Source organism: Galleria mellonella, unplaced genomic scaffold (assembly GCF_026898425.1).
Source record: "Galleria mellonella isolate WM207_F2 unplaced genomic scaffold, CSIRO_AGI_GalMel_v1 utg38, whole genome shotgun sequence".
Taxonomy (NCBI): domain Eukaryota; kingdom Metazoa; phylum Arthropoda; class Insecta; order Lepidoptera; family Pyralidae; genus Galleria; species Galleria mellonella.
In genome coordinates, this window is record NW_026442090.1 from 5,248,555 (window position 1) to 5,264,940 (window position 16,386).

Here is a 16,386-nt window from a genome sequence, read left to right on the forward strand (position 1 = left end):
TTTCTAAATTAAGGTGAATAAAAAAAGATACTAAAACAGACATGCAATGATACATAATAACAATTTTTTATTAACATATAGAAAAGTTTATTTTAAAGGATCCATTTTATCAGTTATTTATTGTAGATTTACAATAGTACTGGTTTTGTTTTCGAGTCGATATTGATACAACGTCATTCGATTTCATTTGTGTTCTCTGTAAGCAAAATAAAATCTTTAAAAATGTACACCTAATTAATTTAAGTAGAATGGTAACCTCACCTGCGCTATTCGTAAATACTGGCGGAGTGTCAGTGAGGAATGAGAAAGAGATGAACTCAGAAAGATAAGCAAAAAATTAAGCCAGTCAGCCCATCGTGATGAATCCACTAGAAAATAATTACAATGATTTTTAGGGAGACCGCATGAAGATCGATCAGATAGAGTACACTGCAAGTAATGGAGCCATCATAAGTACTATCTAATACTAACGACACGGAATCTAAAAGCGGCGGTTTTATTTGGTTGCAATTAGTCCAGTTTTTATTTAATTTAGTTACTATTGGTAGTTATGAGTACTTACAACAATAATGCGTTCAAATAATAAGAGTATTTAATTTACATTGCGAAAAAAAAACTAACAGCAAGTGATTCTCGACTCTTTTTCATCTGCATGAGTACATATTCCGTATCATCTTGCTCAGAGTCCAAACATGAAGAATGAGTTTCGTCTTGTCTTGCTTGGGTCTTTTGATAAAGTAACGGTCGCATCTATTAATTAATAAAAATGTTATTCTGTCATCATCATCATACCAGCCTTTTACCCGATAAAGAACATTTTATCAGTACTTGTCACGCTTAGCAGGCGGGTTAGTAACTGCAATTAGGCTGTGATGATACCTTAAGAGGAATGCTGTTGACCATCTCTCAACCATTAAGTTCCCTTAGGCGCCTCTTATGACACCCACGGGAGATTAAGAGATAGCCCATTCTATGGCGGGACCACACAACAAAATGTTATTTACTTGGCAAGTATTATGATTTTGTCTATAAATTTAATAAGGTACTGTAACAAGTGTTGGAATTGTATGGATTGGTATTGGCAACACTGGACATATAGATTATTAAAAATGGCTTCCTTGTACCACGTCTTGTATTCTGCTACAATAAAAGTATTAATAAAATAACACTATTTATCATTATAACAGGTACTTTATTCATCCTCCATAATCTTTAAATGTCACTTTTCATTTGAATCAGTTTGATAGACAGCCAGCGTACATATGTCGTGACCAGATCGAAGAACTGTATAACTGATATGCAAAAAATAAATGAGAAATCTTACAATCTCGACACCGTTGACCGATCGTTGTGGACTTAATCCTTTATGCCAAATATCAGCAGTGAGATCTTCAGCTTGTGGTGTCATCCATTGGCGTAGACTTCCACGTCGACGTCGCGAACGCGGCTCCAAACCCTATAAGTAGCAAGGAATTGCACTTCGGGTCCCAAGAAAAAAACTAAATACATACTTTATACTTATATAGCTACTGTAGAATAATTCTAGGCGGCAGTTAATTTACCAGGTGCAATTCCTCACTATTTAGAAGACTTTACCCGCCTTTCTGCCAATACGCAAGTAAAGATTTAAATAAACTGCTGCACATATAATAGTAAAAAATACCTGTAAATCTATTGTGTTAAAACAGTTTTTAGTGTCCATATTCTGCGACTTAGATTCAGTATTATTTTGAAATCTGTGCCATTGAGATGCTATATGCTTTAAAACATCCCATAACATCAGACAAGGAACCACAATGAATATTATTATGTTCAATATAAACTCCATTCGCCTGTCAAAATCATCATAATATTATATAGTGCATTGCTTAAATCAAATACTAACCTTATCCGAGCACGTGTTCATCTCCTCGATGGTATAAAACTAGTCTTTTATAGGTAGATTGAAACGGCAAGCAAGCCGATACCTGCTAGAAAATTATAACAGTCGCTTACAGAGGTGAACAACTCTATAGTACCCGTCATGCGTTTTTATTTCTGAAGACTAAGGTATTATACCTCAATTAATCATCATCTTCCTGCCCTAAACATCATTATCTGGGTTCGGAGTTATATGATTTTATTTATATTCTACAACAACAACAACAACAACAACAGAGTCTTCTCTTTGCCCGCCGGATGATGTGAGGGCGGGCGAGATCGGGGACCTCGAGGCGTACCCCATTACCCCGGCTTCTACTCCGGAGGCGACGACCTCCGGGTCGCTGGGTTTGCAGCCTACATACACTGTTGGTTTGTGTATGCCGGTGTGGTGTCTTATATATATATTCTACAAGATTTTGGCTTTCAGTCTTATTACTGGCCACCTGTCTGACGTGAACACACTCTCAGAATGTTTTATAATTGTATCCACTACCTACGGTATGGATGAAAGGATTGATGAAAAGGAAGGCGGACGGTCAGAGAGAGTAAAGCAAGTTGGTAAAAAAGGAATGGTATTTATGGGTAAAAGTTTCATAATTCCTCCATTCATACCCAGTAATTTTATTTCAATATTTTTTTATACAACTTAGAATGGCAAACAAGCTGACGGCTCACTTGATGGAAAGTGGTAACCGTCGCCTATAGACATGAGCAGTACCATGGAAATAACAAAGTATACTGTTTCGCCCATGATACCCCCTATTCGTTGCCAATCCTGAGGATTCGGGTGTTATTCCTCTATACCCTGTAAATTCACGCCATATCCCACTCTTCAAACCGAAACAGCCATGCAAACACAACTGCCTCACGGTTGAAACACGAATGGAACAGAGGTACCCAAGCAAACGACTTTTGTACAAAGTATCCCTCTGGTATATATTACAATATTGCACGGCAGAAACACATGAGTGAGACAGAAGCACATGTACCTTGCTAGTATTATGTCTATATACTTATTCTATCGGTGCTCATGTAGAAGACTTTTGTTATAACTTATTAGAATAGATTAATATAGATATTGTGAAACTCACTTGTTTACGAGTCGTACAGTACGTCGCTTAGTATCTGGATGGACAGGCCAGCCTTCCTCGTCATAAATAACAGGTCGATCTGACAAGGAGCTTTCGTAATAACGCTCGAGCTTTCGAGGCATAACTAGCAGACGTTCCAAACCCCACGAACCCACGCATCGCAATACCAGGCCTACACATGCCTTCACAAAACCTATAAAAAATATATCCCAAATGAGAAATTACTCAGAATAAAAATATGTAAAAAGCTTATTTGTCTGATATCAAATTGGTAATAAAACGTTTTAACAATAATATTTTTTTTGGAGTTGTTTAAAATGATGATACTTTTTCTATTCAGGTAGCATGATGAAATTATACTAAGCAGTTTCCACAGACGATTGCAACAGATGTTACATTAGCATTGCCCATCTTAGTAGTACAACCGTTAAATTGAGAAGCATTACCGCAATCCATAAACATTACAGAAGTGGATCCAGCAACAAAAACTGAAATCGACTTAAGTACCCTGAATTACACAATAACTATAACTAATAAAACAAAACTTCTATGCCATGTGGTCTTGTCAAAGAATGGGTTACCCATTCCTTTTCAGTAGGTATCGTAAGATGCGACTAAGGGAACTTAATATCGTGGGATGTGCAGCAGCGTCCCTCCTAAAACATCACCTAACCTAACTGCGGCTACATTTTTTTTTGGTACAATTCTCTTTATAGGGAAAGCCTATGTTCAGCAATGGAGAGTTAACGCCTGATGTAATAAATAATAATATCTAATAGTGAAATGATTACTAACCAAGAAACAAGAGTGTTATGAGTACACCGACTATAATAACACATAAGTTTAAGAAAACGATGTCAGGGTAACAGACAGAGCGAACATGGCGTGATTTCTTGCTAGCTGGAAGTCCAGCTGCTGCACGTTTTGCATCTGACATCTCTCTACACAACAATTTTGGGTCGTCGCCTAGGAGAAAAAAAAAAAAATTATAACGATGTAATTTTAATAAACTCATTTCATTCATTGAATTTTTGAAAGTTACTCTATATGGAAGTCATATCTAAGCGAAAATAATTTGCGCGCAATAAATATAGCACGAAATAAATTCCCTCGCAGTGGGAATAAAGTCTCGACACTAGTATAGATACAAATAATAGACTATCCAAATACTCACTCAGGCACACGCAATCGCAATACCAAACGCAAAAACAACGATCGCGTTTCTTTATAGTGACATCTCTCATAGCCACCGTTACATCGTCGTCATTTACTAATGCCACTGCAAAATTATAATAGATACTATAATTTGCTGGAGGCAGTTTTGTCATAGGAAAAGCATTCGTATCGATTTGTGAAAATCGACTCTATAGCTGAATATTCTATAGAAGTAATTAAAACTGTTTCATATAAACCACAGTTTTAAATATTTCTGCAAGCAATGAATCCTGCTTTGGTTCGATCTTAAGAGTGAAATGATTCTCTAATATGGATAGTCCATAAAAGAAGCTACACTTTAGGTGTGCTATGGGCGGAACAGTTCATAATGTCGCTTTTGGTTATGGATAGCTGTCGTCACTTTATATCTGGTAGGCCATGGTCCGTCAGCCTTGTTCCTATAAATATCCGAGTAACCCTTTAAAATGACTGAATATTAATTAAAAAAAATAATTTAATGCAGAAGTGTTATTAGTATATATAATGATATAAGAACCTTTTGCATAAATTTTAACGTTTTTTGCATAACGTTTTATTTTATATTTCACTAGGTAGGTAGCTATCTGAATTTTGTAAAAAATAAAGACTTTTTTAATTGATGATAATGGAATGGTAACCATGCCTGTGCTAACAGTATACGCGGACGCGGACGTATGGCGGGGCACCAGTGGAAGGAAAAGACAGGTCAGGTCAGGCACCGTGATACACATGGAATTCAGCACGATGGTTGTCAGGAGGACTACATAAAAGGTCAACCCGGCAGGGTATATACTTAGCAATTGGTCTGGTGGTCCGCATTACTAATAATCCCTTCCTCCTCGGGTACTTATAATCACTCCTTTCCTTCATTCCTTTACCTCAGTACTTAATAAATAGGTAAGTAACCAGAACAATGAGCGACATCCACAGGGATGTCAATGGGTAGTTCAAGTCGAAATCGCTTCGTATACATAGGAGCCAGCATGTAAGACTCTTCAGCGCCACCGTCGTTGCCCATGTTTTTGATCAAGCCTGACAAATCTGGATCGCAGTGTCGTGTCTGGATTCTGTTTGAACAGTATTGTTTTATAAACACAGAACAGTCGCATAACATATTCATCATCAGGAATGATAACGCATGATGGGCAGATATAGGTACCAGAGTGTTTCTGTCCATGGTATTGTACATATCTACCGCCAGCGGTTGCTACTATCTATCAGGTGAGTCGCCAGTTTGCCAAAACAGTGAAAATAAAAATTACCCTCTTTGCAATACTGGTATTTGCTGACGGGGCACCAGCGAGGGATAACAGATGAGGATGAACTCAAGTTAGCTGGCCTATTACGTCACCTGGAATTCGTCACAATAAGGGTGGACAATCTAAATAATTATCCCGATTATTTTCAAGGGAACTGTGAAGAGGTCGACCTGAATAAGAATACTGCTATCAATCCACTACTTCAACAGATTAATTATGTCCCTACGTTAAAACGTATTTCTACCTGAAGCGTGCTGCTGCTAATCCCATATTAGACGCTTGAATTGTCAATATGGTTCGTGTGCGTCTGGTGCTATCGGCAACGACAGTCGCGATGCGACCAGAACAACTGGATAAGAATAAAACATACATGCAAAAGTGCATAAGTAGGTAGATACATGCGGAGTACCAAATGAAGTGATATTTTAAATTATTATAATAGGTATTTGCATATTTTTAATATAGTAATAATTACCAACCCCACAAGAATTAATTGATTTTCATCAGCACGTGCCTCTAAATCTATTTGAATTTGATGTGGCCGTTGATACGGTAGAGTGAGATAACGTTGTGACCTTTGCTCTACAATTTTCAAATTATCTTTTGTAGTATCCAACAAGCGTCTTGATACATGAACTAAAACTTTACGCTTTCTCTATATAATTAAAATAATGAACAATTAGCTTTGAATTTATTAAAAGTACATTTACATTATTAAAAATTCTATTGCCTATACTTACCTTTTTACATTGTGTACTAAATTTGGAAAATTGAGAAGTATTTACGTCATGGTTGTTTAAAATATTGTCCTCATCACCACTACCCATAACATCTTCTATGGGTACAATTATGTATTCTCTATCATTGTCTAGAAAACCAAAACCATCATTTATATATATTGTGTATATGTACAAATATTGTCTTGAATTAAGATTATTTTTTATGCAACTCTAAATGGCAAACAAGCTGACGGCCCATCCGATGGAAAGTGGTAACCGTCGCCTATAGATATGAGCAGTACCATAGACATAACAGAGTATACTCTTTCGCCCATGATACTCTCCATGCGTTGCCATTCCTAAGGACTAAGGTGTTATTCCTCTGTAGCCTGTAAATTTACTGCCATATCTTACCCTTCAAACCGAAACACAGCCTTTGTACAAAGTCTCCCTCCGATAATTGAGAAACTATTATTATTTACCGGTTAATGGAACAAGAAGGCGTAAAGAGGAAGTAGAAGACAAACTAAAATCTTTTCTCGGTATCCACTCAGTCGGTCGATATCGTATATGCACATCTTGACCAGTCCACTGAGATGATATAGAACCGATACTGCAATTTGAATAAAAGAAATAATAAAAAAAAAAACTTATAATAATATTGCAAAATTCTAGTTCTAATCTAAATTTAGGCGACAAAAGATGAACAGTGCCCTTGATTGAATTCTCATAGGTATACGAGTATATACCTACTACCTAGCGTAATTCATCACCATATCATACCAGTCATTAATAGTCCATTGCTGAACATAAGTTTCCACCATAAGGGGAGTTTTGCCAGCATTTGCCATGCTTGGCTAGCGTGTTAGCAATCGCAATTAAGTCTTAGTAATGTTTTAAAAGGGATGCTGATGCCCACCCCTCGACCACTAAGTTCCCTTAGTCGCTTTTCACGACACCCACGTGAAAAGAAGGAGTGGCTAACATCTCACGGCTAATATAGTGTAATTCATTATGCTTAATAAATGTATTGAATTACTATATATTACTTTAAAAATTATTGGTATTTTATCGCCTGATTTTAAGTTACACCTTTAGGAATAAAATTGTAAAACCGCTTCCAATTTGGTTTAGTCGTTTTTGCGTAATGACGGAACAAAAATACAAACAGATGGATAAACAAAATTTCCAAACATTAATGTTTTGGCTTCTATTGATCTTATTAAGGCGACGAAATATTTAAGAAATTATTAAAATGAAGGATTTTAATAATTTCTTAAATATTTCGGTCGTCGGTACTTAGGAGATATTTATCTCCCAAGTACTGATATTGTCTAGTTACAATTTTATTATATCAGAAAATTATAAAACTGATGATACTGGTGAGTTTAAACTAACGTAGGTAATAGAGGATTGAATTATTTTAACACAAATAAAGTGAAGATATGCCATTTTAGGGACTACTCACACTTATTCAGCTCTATTCAGCTTTTGTCCATAGAAAACAACGATTTTGTATGGAAACGTGTACGCATCCATTCAGCTTTCCGCATCTATTCTGCTTTCGCGGCAACTCCGTATAAAATGAGGATAAATGTGTATTTATCATGTGAATGCTATAGAGAGCGGTCAGCGCTGTTCCGCCGCATTCACCGTCGAACGCGGCGAAACAGCTCTTTACAGGGATGTTTCGCGACTCCTTATGCGAACTGTATTGTTTTTGCATCGATTTGATTTATTATTGCGTAATCATTACGTACGCAAGGATTAAAGAGTACAGACGTATAGTAATTATAATTATTTTATTTTTACGAAATGTAGCATATTCAACGCCGTACGTACGACAAGCGTTTCAGCGGAAATAGCACGCTATGACGGCTTTTCTCATTCTTACGACGTCGTACGCGGCTGATAAAAGCAGAGCAGTATAAGTGTTACCAAAATGGTTCAGCAAAACGCGAATGGAGGTGAATAAATGTGAGTAGTCCCTTAGTATAGTATAATAGCCAAGCTGTACCGCGCGGTTTTACCCTTAGGGACTACTCACACATTCGCATAAATTAATACGCATTTATCCTCATTTTTACTGGGCTACCGCGAAAGCAGAATAGACGCGGAAAGTTGAATGAATGCGTACACGTCTCCATACAAAATCGTTGTTTTCTATGGACAAAAGCTAAATAGAGCTGAATAAATGTGAGTAGTCCCTTATAATAACGTAATGTTGAAAATAATTCCTTTCTTAAGAAATGAGCTATCGTGAGCTCAAAATATGTTTTCAAACTCGACTAAGTATTTTTTAGAGAGACTACATTCAAACAAACTTTTTCGCTTTATTAGTATAGATTTATGGCGGAAATATATTTCTTACATTATTACGTGTATTATTAAGATAAACTTATCAATAAATGTACTCGTATATAGTTGTTATCTTTTACCGTCTGTGAGATAGAAATCTTGTCCCTATTTAAGCATCTACGTGATCTTATCTTCTCGATAGAAGGAATAAAAGAACTGGCATGAACATGTAATTAAGTACCTAAGTATAATTTATTTAATGGAACTTAATAAAAAGATAGCAAAGTTTTGTTGAAATTATAATAGAAACACTCTTTAAATGAAATTAGTGTCAATTAATCCATTTTTTATTTGTACTAGATATTATCGGACATCAGCATTGTCTATCATCATCTGATGATGATGATAGACAATGATAGAGGTTGATATGATATCAGCCTTTGACTGCCCACTGCTGAAGATAAGCTCCCTCCTTAGAGGGGTTTTGCACTGGCAACTACTGAGTTGCCACGCTTGGCAAGCGGGTTGGCAACCGCAGTTAGACTTTGGAGATGTTTTAAGAAGGACGCTGCTGCCCATCCCTTGCCCTCCTTAGTCGCCTCTTACGACATCCATGGGAAAGGAAGGGGCGACCCTTTTAATGCCGGGACCACACGGCGACAGCATTGTTTATAGTCAAGTTTATTTTTGCTTTGTTTATATTTTTATTAAGTTCTATTGAAACATTGATTTCTATTATGACAATAAGCAACACTTATATAGACATCTAAATGATGCCCATTTTACTTTCTTAACAGAATTTGGTTACCTCACTGAGTCTCCGTTAGTTAGATCATTCCAAACAGTTTTCCCTTCTGGTGTGCTCCTTTTCTCAAAAAGTTGTACGTGAATGGTATTCCATAAGCATGGATTATCAATTTCAAATAAACCAAATTCTTTTTCATTTGATTCCAAATTATTGTAATTTGTTCGTTTCCCCTTTACTAGAGGGAGATCCCCTTCTGAGTATGTAATTTTATTAAAATTTTCATTTGTTGGTGTAGTGATTTTAAAATTGTCACCTATATATACTTTATTTGTCTCGGATTCCAGTGACATTGGTTTTCGATGTCTTCTGTAAACCTCAGAATGATATTGCTGAGTCAGCGAGTTTCTTTTATTTTCTAGACGCTTATTATTGAACATTACAGAATCATGTGTTGTCTCATGCTCAACGACTTCTGGTGACAAATGTATCTCTTCACGACGCTTATTTTTATCAGGCATTTGAATTTTGTATAAACCACGATCTGAGTCCCAAGAATTACCTTCGGAATTTGTTTGTTCAATGATAATATTATGTTCTTGACGCTTATCTCGTTTTAAAATGTTTACCGCAGGCATCTTTGCTAAAAATTTCATTATACAAATAAGTATAATTGTAATAAATATAAACAGACAGGTACTTATGTACAGTCACTCATGGTACAGTCACACTGGTAATTTAAAATCTAATTCAGCCACGACGTGTCTAAATTTTAGATACATCATGGCTGTATAAATAAGTCTGGAAAATTGCACTCGGTCTGCATACCTAAAAGTACGAATAACTACCATAATATTTTTCGAAATACATATTATATCACCATGTAGTCCTGGCATAGAATAGGCCATTTCCGTGAAAGTCGTCCGACTTTCACGTGAAAGTTCGTCCGTGAAAGGCGACTGAGGAAACCAAATGGTCGAGGGATAAGCAGCAACGTTCCTTTTAAAACATTACCAAAGCCTAACTGCGGTTGCCAACCCGGCCGTCAAGTGTGGTAACTACTGGCTGGTTTTGCCTTATGGAGCAACTTATATTTAGCAGCGAACAATTAACGGCTGATATAATAATAAAAAAAAAAAAACTATAATCAAGAGAAATAAATCGAGCTTAGTCGGCAATTGTCTTCTAGACTAGATTATTATATAAAAAAGTGGGCAAAAAAACTTAGTGTTCAGTGTGCATAAATTATTGTAGATATTTATATGAAATTTATAGTGCCAACACACGAGCGATATAGGTGTAGCGGCGTGGATGCGTTCCGTAACAGTCGTATAAACCGGTTTGATTGTAATGGTAGGACCAGACCGAGTCGTGCGGGGAGGGAACAAGCTCTCGCCCATGCCCGAGGCCCGAGGCCAGCCAGTGCTGCGGCGATTCCTGTCCAGTGACAGTTAAAAAAACACGCATGGAAACATTTATTAAAGGCGTACGTTCACAACCTTGTCTCTGGAACCCACTGCATCCTGATTACCGGGAGATGCAAGTCAGGGATAACGCATGGCAGCATGTTGTAAAACTTTGCAACAACAGTTCTATACCTAATAGTAAGTAACATTTTTGCGTTTTCGTTTATTTAAGAGCAAACATTTTAATACACTATATAGGTGATTTTTTTTTTTTTTATTTCAGTAAATTGTTCAATCTGTCAAAAAGTTATATTTAAATTTAAAAGTTTATATTCGCAAATCAGGAGAGCGATGATTGTGACTTAGTATATAAATATTACTCTAACTTATTACTTTCTAAAGATCGAAGGTTCGAATTTAGACGACAAAATTATTAATTTAATTATCTCTCCTGCGATGGAAACATCCTTACTATATTAAATCGCCTTTGTTAAAGTAATTTTATTTTAAATATAAATTAGATGACATGATTCAAAATTTCTGATTTAAAACTTTTTCAGTTAAAGCAGCAAGAAATGAATGGAAAAAACTTCGTGATAATCATCGAGAGGCTCTCAAAAGAGCTAAATTAGGTCAAAACAAATTGTTACCGGCTCAAATAACGACATGGAAATATGCTAAAGCGATGCAGTTCTTAGAGCCTCACATGAAGTATCGAATTACAGAAAACATTGAGATGGATTCACCAGATGGAACGCCTTCTAAAAGTGTCGAACAGGATATCTCCACGACTGAGATTCCCGAATTAGGATCAAGAGGCAGTCCAAAAAATAAAAAACGTTGCAGTGATTGTTTTACCGATAAATCAAGTCATCTCAATAATACTGATGCCTTAGAGTCGTTTTTTAATTGTATGTTGAAAAGTACTAGACAAATGCCACTATGGATGCAAACTCAAGTGAAGAAAAAAATATTTGGTATAATAATTGATGCGGAGGAACAGCTTTCAAGTGACCAAATTGATACTAAAGATGAAAGTAATTATTTTATGATAAACAAAATTAAACCTGAAGTGTTTTCAGAAGATAGCTATGATTCATAAGCACTTTAACACTAAATAAGTAATCAATACGACACATATTATTTTTTTTTTTATATTAATACTATATCAATATTTTAAAATCAAGAAAAAAAAATTTCACCATTACTTCTCGACAATCGTCCTGTGTATAGTGTAGATACAGTTGGGTACAGCTCTAGATCTCCAAATTTAAGAGAATTTGAACAACTGTGGAAATCAGGGCCACCATACTGCATGGTAAATAAGGATGATCTTGATTCCATTCCTTTAAACCATTTATTATTTTCCCAGAAATTATTATCACGTTGCGCACGATGACGGAACTGTAATTGATCATTATCATACATCTATATAGGAAGAAATACAAATTTTAATTTAACTCAAATAAAGACTCACTAAGAATTACTTTGAAAAAGTATACCTAGTACCAATGTATTACTTACTTCACTTTTTTCTTTTCTATTACTGGGGTCATCGGAACTAATTAAAATGCCACTAACAGTCTGAAATATATAAAATAATAAATGTCTGTAAATTAAAAACTGTAGATATTTTTTAAACATAACTAGAATTGTTCTACCTAGTTTTCATTACCTACCTAGTATTTATTAAGTACCTATTATATTTTTATACCAATTAGAATAGCGAACAAGCTAACAGTTTACGTGGGGGGAAAGGGATTGTTAGTAATGAAGACTGAGAATCCCATTGCTAGCAATATACCCAACCAGGTCGACATCCTCGCGGTTCTCCCTGGAAACTATCTTGGTTAATTCCTAATGAATTCATCATGATGGGCTAACTGACTTGTTTTCATTTTCATCTATCACCCTTTACTGGTGCTCCGCCAACGTATCCCGTTAGCGCAGGCAGGGTTACCATATCATTTTCACCCATCAAAAAAAAACAATTTACGTGATAAGATTGATAACCATTGCTTATAGACATGAACAGTATCTTGGACATTATAGAATATACTGTAATACCCAAGAAAATTTTCGCGAGCCTTGCTATTCCTGAAGATTGAAATGTTGTCTTCATACCCTGTAATTAACTGCCATATCCCACCAAACTAAAACAGCTATGTGATCATAACTACGGGCGCCAAACACGTGAGAGAGAGATAATGAAATACAAAAATATATAATTCAAAACTAAAACAAATTAATTATACATACATCGATGCTCCTTATTCGGTATGCTTGGAGTGGTTTCTCTCGACGTATCCTTAAGACGTACGGATTAAGCAATCGAACCCGTTTCTTATTGGACCCATCAAATACGTGCTCTATGGGAATGTACTCATCGTCTGTACCTAAATCTGGCTGAAAATATATTTTTAATTAAAAAATATGGATACAAAGACTAGGTACATACAAACCCCATTTATTTTATAATTTTAATTATAAAGTAAATGGGGTTTATAATTTACGTAATATATGTAAAAAAGTTTATAATAGAACCGACATAATAACATTAAGTACCTATCTTATAGTTTCAAGAATAAATACTTAGGTACCTATTCATAAAATTATAGAAATGAGTAATTTTCTCTAAGGAATATTATCTGAATTGAGGGTGGTTGGGTATGGGGAGCACGGAAGTATTTCAGCTTACTCTTACTTACGTATAGGGTATGTACATCACAGTGTATTCCGTGTTTTTCAAAATACTATTTTAAGTTCCGATGTACGTAGGTTTTATCCCCGCACAATACAAATACTTGTATTCATGAATATATACTGATTGTATCATTCAGGGTATTGTTTATTTACAAAAAAAAAAAAAACTATAGTACAATCATTGCTGAATTTTCGGCTAGATGGCGCTGTGCTTTATGCCAAATGGTATTAATTTATTTATATACCTATTTAACTTGTGAAGTTACTCGAACGTTAGCTTGATACAAATATTGCAAAATTCTATACTGAGAAACATAACAAAATGTATCATGGTTTATAAGAATAATAAAATACATGAATATCTGAAAATGAACACAGTCAAGAACGATTTTTTTTGTTAATGGGTGATAAAGCAATGGTAACCCCACCCGCGCTACCGGTATACACTGGCGGGGCAACAGTGAAGGATGATAGGCGAGGATGAAGCAGGTCAGTTAGCCCATCATGACGAATTCAACAAGATTTGTTCACGATGGTTTCCAGGGGGAACCACGTGAAGGTCGACCTAATAAGGTATATTACTAGCAATATGGCTGTCAAACTTCATTGCTAACAATTCCTTTCCCCCAAAGACGAAATTAGGCTTACAGCTGACAGATATATTGTAAATATCGATTAAATAATCATTCTAAACAAGTTGCCACACAATTGATTGATATTTCATAACAAAAACGTTTAAAACGATACAACAGATTGCAGGATAGAGCCTAAAAATGTTTTGTATGAGTAGATACTCTCACTGAGGAGCACACTCCCTTATTATTATTTGCAAACAACATCTCTGCTCATATTTCTTGACTGATATAACTGAAGAAAAAACAATAACTTACAGAAGGGTCATTAGTTATTTTGACAGTAAGTGCTAACTTCTTATTGCAATCCCCCAAAACACTATGCTTGAATAATTCCTCCCGTTGAAATCGTATCGCTGCATCGCTAATGGCACCATCACTTTCCTACAAATATAATAAAAAATATATGAAGCGTACTGCATTTATCCATTCGCGTTTCGTATCACGGACACTTACTTGTTCCTCATTTTTACTCATTTTATGATATTTAGAATTCAAACAAGCTGACAGGCCACCTGATCAAAAGACGCAACTTACTCATTCGGTAGCTAATAGCTATTGCCTTTTTTATATTTCAATCGTTCTTTGAATATAGCCATCGATTTCTTAAGCAGCCGGACGATGAAGATGTCTGCTCGGTGACCGACCATTAACGTACTGAAATAGCAGTCTTTGGTCATCTCTCCTTCTTTATGTTATGCTCCCCTAATACTCAATGTTCACCTCAATGAGCGCGCTAGCAACTAATATAATAGACGCTGTATCACTCGTATCAAATCGCAAAAATATGGCCTCTCTGTCTGAACCTTCAACTTATTAAAAAAGAGAAACAAAATTAGTGGATCAGAGTATTGGTAGTCCTATAGAATCAATTGCCTAGCGACTTTGAACGGTACTCTGATTACTCCACTAGTTAAAAAAATATGTATGTAGGTATACTAAAATAACAATGTATTAGGTAGACGAGGTTGTTTACTAATTATAAAAGAATTCTGAACTGAAACATACCTCGAGCTGGTAGTTGATCAGGACAGCTCTCACCTCTATCTGAGAATTTTTCTCCTTATCAGAACTTCCATAGTCCTGATTTTCTACCATCACGGGAATAGAATTTATTAACAAGATAAGTATAACACATGCTAATTCTGTAAGCAAACGTAATAATGGATTGATAATCCCGCCTGAGCTATTGGCGTACGCTGGCGGGACACCAGTGAGGAAGGAGTATTATATGCTACTAGCAGAAATCATCTCTGTAGAAGCGCACGTATAAATACAATATTAGTAACAAAGTTATAAAAGTAATGTGTAAACAATATTATAAACAAGTAATGTGTATACGGTTTAGATGCAATGTTATTGGATGCTGACAATTTGAAATTTATAGGTACATATCGCTAAAACGTACGATATAAAAATTATAATTTTATTAGCAAGCTTTGATGTTCAAATATGGCCACTGGCTAGTACTTACTATGTAGGTTAAAAAAATGTAAAATAATCGTAATCATTTAAACGAACTGTAAGTTCTATAAAATTGTACAATAATTATGTACGTCGTATAGTGACTAGCTTTCATTAATGTCAGTCGAATCGGCTATCTTATTTTTTTTCAAGCCAATTCTGTTTTGCCTTAACAAGGGGAGATGAAAATACTTTAAATTAAAAATAGATACTATTTTATCCTCATTTTACCCTCAGAAAAATATTTAGAAAATATCTAACTACAATAATATACACGACGTTAATTACAAAACGCTTAAGCAGCACTGTGATTAGAAATACAACTTGTCGATGAACAAGTCATGCTTTTTGTTGAAGTTCGATGTCCAATCGCAGTATGCAATTATGCATACCGTCAAACGTACACATGTGTACGTTTGACGATCGAAACCTTATATTTTACTCATAAATTTTTAATTATTGTTATTTTGGAGGGGCACGCCATGTTATCATAGATAATTTATACCTGAGGTTAAGAGTACCTACAAAAGAGCATGTAATCCATAGATAAATACGTACTTACTATAATGTACTAAATACGTTAATTGTCTATGAATGTACTATATAATCCTAAAATCACTAAACGTTATACTATGTCTATGAAAAAAAAAATAGGTTTTATGCATAGATTAAGAATAGTCCCTGACATTCTGTGTGCTAATTTTTAAAACATGAGTACGTTATTTGGCCAGCGCTATTAGTATACGCTGGCGGAGTACTAGCGAGTGATTCTTTAAATGCAGATGAAGAAAAATCAGGGCAATGGGACCATTCTGACAAATTTATCAAGTATTAACGACAATGGTCTTTGAGATAGGTCGCGAGGAAATGGATGAAAGGTATATTGCTAGTAATGGGATCGTTAAAACCAATTATTAACAATCCCCCTTCCACTTCTGATAATTTGACAATT

General features: G+C 35.4%; 2 protein-coding genes across 2 annotated transcripts; one reads left to right on the top strand and one right to left on the bottom strand.

The window, feature by feature from the left end:
* Positions 1-109: 109 nt before the first annotated feature.
* On the bottom strand, positions 110-15,197 carry LOC113523018 (uncharacterized). The gene is made up of 18 exons (XM_031914158.2): positions 14,979-15,197; positions 14,229-14,354; positions 12,895-13,041; positions 12,160-12,219; positions 11,838-12,039; positions 9,293-9,872; positions 6,669-6,799; positions 6,208-6,335; positions 5,947-6,122; positions 5,712-5,816; positions 5,115-5,275; positions 4,189-4,293; positions 3,810-3,980; positions 3,015-3,207; positions 1,664-1,832; positions 1,325-1,456; positions 622-750; positions 110-196 (listed from the first exon to the last, which is right to left on the bottom strand). Exons 1-18 carry the CDS (start codon positions 15,066-15,068, stop codon positions 110-112), a joined length of 2,892 nt encoding a protein of 963 aa, XP_031770018.2. The 5' UTR covers positions 15,069-15,197.
* On the top strand, positions 10,503-12,219 carry LOC113522796 (uncharacterized). The gene is made up of 2 exons (XM_026908611.3): positions 10,503-10,833; positions 11,196-12,219. The coding sequence occupies exons 1-2, from the start codon at positions 10,695-10,697 to the stop codon at positions 11,735-11,737; spliced, it is 681 nt and encodes a 226-aa protein (XP_026764412.1). The 5' UTR covers positions 10,503-10,694; the 3' UTR covers positions 11,738-12,219.
* Positions 15,198-16,386: the final 1,189 nt, after the last annotated feature.